Raw genomic sequence first — 9,342 nt, forward strand, 5'->3', positions numbered from 1 at the left:
GGCTCTGAGCTGGCAGTCAGCACAGAGCCCGACGCGGGGCTCGAACCCACGAACCGTGAGATCATGACCTAAGCGAAAGTCGGACGCTTAACCGACTAAGCCACCCAGGCGCCCCATGGCCCATGTGATTCTTGATCGAGAGGTTATAAGGTGGAGAGGTTGCTAAGTTAGAGCCCCACAGTAGACAGAGAGATTACTGAAAAATAAAATCTTTCTTTATGTCTGTTTGTTTTAAGAGAGTGAGTGAGTGGGGCAGAGGGAGAGAGAGAGAATCCCAAACAAGCTCCATGCTATCATCTCAGAGCCCGAAGTGAGTGATCTCACGACGGGGAGATCATGACCTGAGCCGAAATCAAGAGTCAGACGTTTAACTGACTGAGCCACCCAGGTGTCCCCCACAAAATAAAGTCTTTACCAAAAGATGGTTAAGGTGGTGAATTTTATGTTATGGGTGCTTTACCACGATTCCAAAAATTTTGTTTAATTTAGAAAATGAAAGTAGAAGGAAATGGGGCTACGAGGTCAAGAAAAATGTTCTCTCTCTTCACGAACAGGGTGGCCGCATTTATTTCAAGGATGTGGCCCGGAAAGTCTTCCATAATTCCAGAGTCTGGACAATTCAAAAGTAGTTATTTCCATAGGCTTAGCCTTCACTGCAATCTCCTTATAATAATAAATTGTTCTTAATGAATGAAGGAAGTGGACTTTATTCCTGTAATTTGATATCACAAGGTCTCATAATTAGATGATTATACTGGACATGTCGTGGGGTGGGGTACAGTGACATGGGGATTGCAGGTGGCAGGTCACTGAGCATGGGGCCTGCACAGGGGGCTAAGGTCAGAGCAAGAGGGAGAAAGGGAGAGGGAGAGAGAGAGGGAGGCCTGATCGATTCCAGCTATGCCAGGGTGGAGCTCAGCCTGGCCACCAGCCCTATTCAGGAGCGCCCCCCACCCCCGCCCGACCCTGACTCTCTCTGACCTTTGCCATCTTCAGCAGGAAGGCATCCACAACGTCGCCTGCGGGCCCTGAGGTGTCCAGGTTCCCTTTGTGCTGCTGCACCTGCTGGATGGCGAAGGTGGCCAGGATGTTCAACTGACTGAGGAGCTGTGTGTGGGGGCCCGGCAGGTGCTGCAGGAGCCGGGAGAACATCTCGTAGGTCTGCGGTGGGGGGGGGGAAATGGGGGAGAGAAGGGCAGCTATTCCCATGGGGCCTGGCCCTGCACCAGCGTAGAGGGGTGTTCTTGGGCAAAGGTGGCTGGAGAGGAGTCCCACCCACTTACCTGGCCCCACGGGGAGCTGACCCCCAGCATGGCACCACCAGCTGCCCTGACCACGGTCTGGAACTCCTCGTCCTCATAGGGGAAGCGGAGGCCGAAGGTGAGGGAGCAGATGATGTTGGAGGTGGCTTGGGCCAGCAGCAGGGAGGGGTCAAACGGCCGTCCTGAGGGGGGAGGCAGGCAGGGAGGAGGGCTGTGATGGACAGGGGGCCAGACTGAACCAGAAGGAGCCAGGCATCAAGAGAGACAGACAGGGGAAGGAAGACTGATGGAGGAACAGAAGGGGAAAGAGACAGACAGAGAGAGACAGGGAGAGACAGAGAAATAGACAGGGAAAGAGAGACCGGGAAAGACTGCAAAAGATGGATAGGGAGAGAGGCAGAGAAAGACAGACAGACTTACAGGAGAGAAAAACGGAAACGTCAAGAAAGAAAAGCAGCACCAAGAGTGAGTGGCAGTGGGGGGCGCTGAGATCCCTGGGGAGACAGGAAGACAGAGACGGAAGGTGCCCCACACTTGGGCACGCCGCCGGGGACCCCAGGCTCACCCGACCCTGCTGACCTTCTGTCCCCTGGAATGCCTCCACCAGACACCGGGCCTCGGCCTGGATCAGCTCCTCGCCTTCCGGCTTGCCCATGCCCAGGTCCCGCAGCGCCAGCATGGTGAATCTTTTCAGCTGTCTCCATCGCTCCCCATTGGAGAAGAAAACCCCTGCACCGAAGGCGGGACTCAAGGAGGGACTGACCCCTCACCCCATCTCCCAGGACTGCTCCCTTCCTCCCAGTGACATGCCCAGGGGGACTCTGCAGTCCCCTGTCCCGGGTCCACTATCAGCCTAGCCCAGGGGACTGGCAGAGGACTCCGGAAGTACTCAGTACGTGCCTAACCTTGGGTCAGAGGGTGACATTCTCCTGAGATGCTGATAACGGGGCTTATCCAGGCTCCTCGTGTTCTGTGATGAGCCAGGATGGGCAAGGACTGCTTCCTTCCGTCCATCTTTTGCTTCCTCTTTACACATCACCGCCCCCCCCACCGCCCCCGGAATCCTTTGATCTCTCCTTCCTCTACCTCCTTCCTTCCTGACATTTACAGGGTACCATGGGGTCCCCTGCCCCCATGTCATTTGGAAGCTGGAAACTGAACCGGGAAGGAGGAGCTGCTTTCCTCCTCCAACTAAGGGTCTGCATTGGACACAACCTTGCCTTCTCTGAGCTCAGCATCTCACCTGTGCAGTGCTGGCCCCTGGTGGCGTCCTGGGTGCCCCAAACTGGCCTCCGCAACTCCCTTCCTTCCCATCTCAGCCCACCATTCCCATCCAGAGCCCTAGAAGCCTCTCCCAGCCACCCCCTCCCTTTCCCACGGCCTCCACCCCAGCCCAGCAGAGTCCCCTCCCTGGGCTCCCACACAGCAACCCAAGGATCTTTCTAGCTCTGACCATACTCTGTCCCTGCTTCCATCTACGGCTCCCAGAAAAACCCAAAGCCAAGCACTCTGGTGCGACTCAGGCCCCTCACGACCCACTCCTCCAGCTTTCTTACTCACCCTGCTGCAACTGAACTGGCCTTCCGCGGTATCAAGGTCCCTTCCTCTAGGCCGCCCCTCCCCCCCTGGCCTTTCCTCTGCCTGGATCACTCACTGTCCGTCCCCACTGAACTAACTCGCTTCCTCCTTCAGGTCTCATTGGAATAGTCCCCTCCTCTGAGAAGCCTTCCTTGATTCCTCTCAGTCTCCCTCCCTTCCCCGCACCACACCCAGGCCAGTACAGTTCCCCTGTGTCCTTCTGCCAGAGCTGAAGCAGGTTCCAGAATTCTGTTCCCTTCCTCCAGTCTCATGGCAAGCCCACCTCTCCTAAGGTAAGACAGGATGCCACATCTGTCACGGACACCTCTGTGTCCCCAGTACCCACTCCAGGGCCAGGCATGCTGGAGATGGGTCCATTTAATGAATGAACGGATGCTTCTTCTATCACCTCCGTGCTTTTTTACATTCTGGTGTCTGCTTGCAACACCCTTCTCAGGAGGCTGGTCTTTCAAGGCTCCCTGGACCTCTCCCACCAAACAGGCTGGGTCAGGTGCCTTCTCTGGTTCTGGCAGTCCCAGGGTTTCCCCTAACGGGTCCCTGGCCCCTCAGCCTCCCCCATTCTAGGCCTGACCTCTCTGGCCTGTCACTGCCTGGGTGTTTCTTCCCAGTGGCCAACAAGCTCTGTCCGGGTCACTGGTGTGTCCCGACAGCCCCCAACACCAGGCTCATACTTCCAGGCTTAGCAGAGAATCGTTTCTACAACAGTAAGTGTTCCCAGTGCCTAGAAAGCTCTCTTGGTCCCTCCCAGCCCTGGGGGCTTGGGACATCACTACAATTTTGCCCAGGGCTCATTCAATCCTCAGCAGGGACCTCTGTAATAAACGCTATGATCACTCCATGTTACGGATAAGGAAATACAGGCCCAGGGACACTAAGTCACGCACGAGTCAGACCAGTTAAGCGGGGGCAGGCTCCGAGGGAAGGAGCCACAGCCAGCGGTCTCCAGCCCTGCTCATGACTCACCGTGGCCGTCGAAAGTCCCGTCCAGCGTCGCCAGCATCCCGCGCCCACTGAACTCCTCAGCCTGACCTTCCAGGGCCTCCTGGACAGCCTTGTGCCCAACGAGGACCACCACACGCCGCCAGGGACCCAGGTACACGGTGAACACTGGTCCATATTTCTTACTCAGCTGGGGGCAGGGAGGGAGGGAGAAGGGGCAGGTGCTGAGGGACAGGCTATTGCCTCTTTCAGTCTAGATGTCCCCATCACAGCCCCATCACTGGATGAGGCACCTGTGAGGAACCCCCTCCCCTCCAGGCGGAAATAGCCCCCTAGGGAGGCTCAGTGCTTTTTCTGCACCAGGCTCTCAGGTCCCCTCCCTAAAGAGTCCTCAACCCCTTACCTCCTACAGAGCCCCAGGTTCGGACCCAGGGCCAACCCAGGACCACCCTGCTTCCCAACTCAGACATATGGCTGCAAACATGGGCAGCAGAGACTGGCCTCTCTCGATTGCTCAGCTCTTCCCCTACCCCCAAACCAGCCGCCCTTTCCAATCACTGCTAATCCCTCAAATTTTGGAGCAGATACTGCTGGACACCTGCCAAACCTTTCCCCAAGACCCCCACCCCCTCCCCATGTCCTGGAGTCCCCCAGACTCCTTTTGAATGGGGAACCTCTGGCCTCTTCCTCTCTCCTACAAAAGGTTGGAACTGTATCAGCCTTCTTTCCTGCCCTCCTTCCCTGCTGTCCTGGGGCTTCCAGGTCCCTCCTAGCTGAGCCCCGCACCCACAGAACTCCCACACCCCTAATCTCTGCAGACATACACCTGGAACTCTGAAGCCAGGCCTCCCCTTCCCGCCAGTGGCTGCTCCCCTTTTCTTCTGTCCCTCCCTAGCTACCTCGGCCCCTGGGACAGGCACCCCACCCCCTGGCATCCCCTCATCAGCTTCTCTGCTGCTAGAGGGCTCTCGCGCCTCTGGCTTTAATCCCCTGCTTCTAGCACCTTCCCAGGATTCTGTGGGCCCCTCTGCTCCAGTACCCCAGCCACTGGATCCTGATCCCCTGCTCTCATCCTTTCTAGGATTTTGGGGACAGAGGTCTCTCCTCCTCCGAGCCCTGGCCTCGCACCCCAGGGTCCTCTCGCCCAGCGCTCCCTTCCACCCCTTCTCAGCTCCGGAGCCCTGCCCCACCCCAGAACACCCATAACCCCTTCGCCCTTGCACCATTCGTCTGCTTCGTCTAGGATACCCAAGGGCCTCCCTTCCCTGGCACCCCGCTTTCTCTCCCTCCTGGGACCCCCTCTCTCTCTTGGCCCCGGACCCCCGCCCGAGCCAGGACGCCGCCACCGCAGCCCCTCACCCGCAAGAGCCCCAAGTACAGCGCCCCAGGCCGGAGCTGCAGCAGGTTCCCCAGCAGCGGCAGCGGCGTGGGCCCCGGGGGCAGGTGGCCCGGGGTCCGGGGCAGCGCCAGCGTCAGCACCAAGAGCAGCAGCAGCACCAGCAGCAGCGCCCCGGTGCTGGCCACCTCCATCTCGGCGGCTCGGCTCCTTCTCCAGGTTCCCAGACACTCCGGGCGGCTGGGCCAGTTGGGGGCGGGAGCCGGGCGGCTCCCCGCGGATGAAATCCGGCCGAGGGGGGGCGGGGCAGCCGGCCCCTCCCCCTACCTACAGACCAGATTCTCTCCCCGCCGCCAGATTTCTGTCTTCAGACCACTGCGGCCGCCGGGTGTGGAGACACGCTCTGGAACGAATATCTACCAGGGCACCCAGGTTCTGGAGGGCGGGGACAGCGCCTTGGGCCCCAGGTAGGGCGTGGGCACAGTGGAGGAACCTGGAAGCCAGAGACTTTGGCTGCCTCCTGGAGGCCACACCCTGTGCCTGAAGACGTGACCCCGTGCCACCCTCCCCAGCTTCTACCTCCCTCCTCGCGGCTGTCGGGGTGTGAGTTCGCCTGTGCGTGCGCGCGTCTTTGAGCCAATTTCCTCCAGCATCTTCACGGTGAACTAGGAGGAGGACTTGACCTTTAACAACGAGGCGTCTGAGGTCCAGGGAGATAAATCGGCTGGCGCCCGGCCACACAGCTGAACAAGCGGCTGGGCCTTGAATTCCCGGCCATTCTGACTCCATCATTCATTCACTTAGCATCGTACAATCGTGAGGAACATATTTGAGGCCAGAGTGCTTGAGTTCACAGCCTAGCTTCTATGTGCCTCTGTTAATTCTTGGAAAATGGGGATCGTTTTAAGGATTAAATAGGTTCACGTGTAAACAATTTCAAAGAGGTCCAGGTGCATATATAACAAGTACCAAATAAATGTTAGCTAATATACTTTCAACTGATAGTTATTGAGGTCCAACTATAAACAAGATTGTTCTAGACCCAGAGATGGAGCTATGAGTAAGAGAGAAGGGCCCTGCCCTCCCTGAGCTTATATTGCCATGCAAATGAAGTCGAAAATTGAGATAATTTCAGGTTGTTCAAGGTTTTTAAAAATATTTTTTATATTTTATTTATGTTTTTAAAGAACATTTTTTAAATGTTTTTATTTATTTCTAGGAGAGAGAGAGAGACAGCGTGAGCAGGAGAGGGTCAGAGAGAGAGGGAGTCACAGACCGAAACAGGCTCCAGGCTCTGAGCTGGCAGTCAGCACAGAGCCCGATGCGGGGCTTGAACTCACGAACCACGAGATCATGACCTAAGCGAAAGTCGGACGCTTAACCGACTAAGCCACCCAGGCGCCCCATATTTTATTTATGTTTGAAAGAGAGAGAGAGACAGAGGACAAATGGGGGAGGGGCTGAGAAAGAGGGAGATACAGAATCTGTAGCAGGTTCCAGGCTCTGAGCTGTCAGCACAGAGCCCGATGTGGGGCTCAAGCTCACAAACAGCGAGATCAGGACCTGAGCTGAAGTCAGAGACTCAACCAACTGAGCCACCCAGGCGCCCCTTGGTTGTTCAAGGGTTGGTCATGGGAATGAGCTCCTTGAGGAAGAGGGTTAGAATGTCAAGTCCATGCTGTTTGGTTCAAAGCTGTATCCCCAGTGTCTAGAGCAGTGCCTGGCGTATAGGAGGTGCTCAATAAATATTTGTTGCATCAAAGGTTGCATGTGGGAGATGAGATCAGCAGGGAGGTACTCGGGGTCCTAGAAAACTTGTCTGCATTGTATTTGCCCTGCAAACAGAAGCAAGTGAAGGGTTTCTAGCCTCAGCAACATTAGTTTGCTTTGCACTGTCATTAAACATTTAATTGTGAAAACTTTCAAGCATACAGTAGACACTTGCGTATTCACCACCTAGCTTCCACCAAAAACATTTTACTGATAGGGTTTTGGAGTGATGAGGGACCGGAGCCAATGGCCAAGAAAGAATTCTTGAGACGTCTTTGGCACAAAAAAAGGTGCTTTTAGGGGCACCTGGGTGGCTCAGTCGGTTAAGCATTCGACTTTAGTGCAGGTCATGATCTCACAGTATGTGAGTTTGAGCCCTACGTTGGGCTCTGTGCTGACAGCTCAGAGCCTGGAGCCTGCTTTGGATCCTGTGTCTCCTGCTCACGCTCTGTCTCAAAAATAAATAAACATAAAAAAATTATTTTTAAAAAAAGGCAATTTTATTAAAGCATGGGGACAGGACTCGTGGGCAGAAGGAGCTGCATCAGGGCTGTGCAGAGTGACTGGTTATATTATGGAGCTGGGGGAGAGAAAGTCAAGGGGATGTTTCTTAAAGCGATTTCCATTTGCTAAAGAAGATTCCAGGTTCCCAGAGATCTTGCTATTCTCAAACTAAGGTTGTTTTTCCGTCTAGCAGAGCATTAAGACGGTAGGGAGTTCCTGGAGATTAGACTATTGATAAGATTACCTTTTTCTTATAATTTACGAAAATATTTGTAAGCTGTTGGACACTCTGGTTCTGTGATCTCTATCTGTTAGGCCATGTATGTTCTGCCCTTTCCTCTGTTCTTTGGCTGTCAGGAGTGCTTGAGGAATATCTCACATATCCCACGAGGGGGTGGGGGTGGGGGAGGTCTTGTTAGTTTGTGCTTTACCCTTTTATCCTCAGCCTGCCTCATGCTCCCTCATCATTACTATTCTTGCTCTGTTGCTTACCTACTCATCTTGCCCCAGCAATCCATCTCATTATTATTATTATTATTATTTTTTTGATGCATTTCAGACAGTTGCAGATACCAGAACACTTCACTCCTAAACACAGCAGCATGCATCCTTTGCTAGAGTTCAATTTGTTTCCAGGGCATTTCCTCCCACCCCCAGGTAAATTTACATACAATGAAATGCCCAAATCTCAAGTGTAGTTAAGATGCATTAGGTCATGATCTCACGGTTCGTGGGTTCGAGCCTGCCAGCTCAGAGCCTGGAGCCTGTTTCAGAGTCTGTGACTCCCTCTCTCTGACCCTCCCCTGTTCATGCTGTCTCTCTCTCTCTCCTAGAAATAAATAAAAAACATTTAAAAAAAAAAAAAAAGATGTATTTCAACAACTGCATACATCTGTGTAACTCAAAATCCTATCAGGATACCGAGTTACCATCTTCCCAGAAACCTCCCCCGAACCCCTCCCCAATCAATACCACCACCAATACCCCCGCACTGATCACCACCCTCTCCCAGATTTGTTTTCTCTTTGCATTTTATTTTATTTTATTTTTTAATGTTTATTTATTTTTGAGAGAGAGAGACAGCATGAGCGGGGAAGGTCAGAAAAAGAGGGAGACACAGAATCCCAAGCAGGTTTCAGGCTCTGAGCTGTCAGCATGGAGCCGGATGCGGTGCTCAAACTAAGGAACCACAAGATCATGACCTGAGCCAGAAGTCCTAAGTCCGAGGGTGAGGGCGCTCAACCGACTGAGCCACCCAGGCGCCCCTCTCTTTGTATCTTAAAAGGGCCACACTCCAGTGAAGGAATTGTGGGCGACTGGGGAGCAGGTGAAAAAACAGTAAAGAAGTCAGGGCAAACAAGGTCCGGGTAAGTGATGCCAATGGCTTAGAGCAGCGTGGGCCGCAGTGGGGAGAGAAAGAAATGGATACATTTGGGATGTATGAGGAAGTAGAGCCTGCAGAGTTTGCTGACAAATTGGGTGTGACAGCAAAGGAAGGAATCAAGGTCAGTTTGTCAAATACAAACACTGCTGGCCTTAGCTAAGGAGAGATTTTATGCCAGAAGACAGGAAACAAGACCAGAATCTGATAACCCAGAAGGATGTGTTCTCTAATGAAACAAATTTTTTTTTTCCCTACTCGATTTGTTCTCCTTGGCAAGTAGACAGATGGTGATGCCTGGTACAGGGGTGAGGAAGGGGATGAGGGAATCGGCAGGGACCCGAGGTGGGAGGCTGTGGGAGCAGGTGTTGCAGGAGATCAGGGAATCAGGAATTCTCATTAAGTTCGGGATACCTGTTAGCTGTCCCAGGACTAAAGCCCCTGTGGACAGAAGGGTTAGAGGTTGGATTTGGGACCTCCTGGAACCCTCCAGAACAAGACAAAGGAGCAACATAGAACTGGCACCTACTTCTTGGCAACAAAGTGTAGGT

The 9,342-nt window shown here is 53.9% G+C and overlaps 1 protein-coding gene across 1 annotated transcript in view; it reads right to left on the minus strand.

Moving 5' to 3' along the window:
- The window catches only part of LOC120240193 (cytochrome P450 2S1), a 12,052-nt gene extending 6,615 nt beyond the window's left edge, over nt 1-5,437 (minus strand). The window contains exons 1-5 of the mRNA XM_039244896.1: nt 5,160-5,437; nt 3,825-3,990; nt 1,842-1,991; nt 1,284-1,444; nt 982-1,161 (exon numbers count right to left, since the gene is read on the minus strand). Coding sequence (XP_039100827.1) covers nt 982-1,161; nt 1,284-1,444; nt 1,842-1,991; nt 3,825-3,990; nt 5,160-5,330 — 828 coding nt within the window. The 5' untranslated portion in view covers nt 5,331-5,437. The remainder of the gene's footprint in view (nt 1-981; nt 1,162-1,283; nt 1,445-1,841; nt 1,992-3,824; nt 3,991-5,159) is intronic.
- Nucleotides 5,438-9,342: the final 3,905 nt, after the last annotated feature.

This window comes from Hyaena hyaena, unplaced genomic scaffold, assembly GCF_003009895.1.
Source record: "Hyaena hyaena isolate Hyena2069 unplaced genomic scaffold, ASM300989v1 scaffold_9, whole genome shotgun sequence".
Taxonomy (NCBI): Eukaryota; Metazoa; Chordata; class Mammalia; order Carnivora; family Hyaenidae; genus Hyaena; species Hyaena hyaena.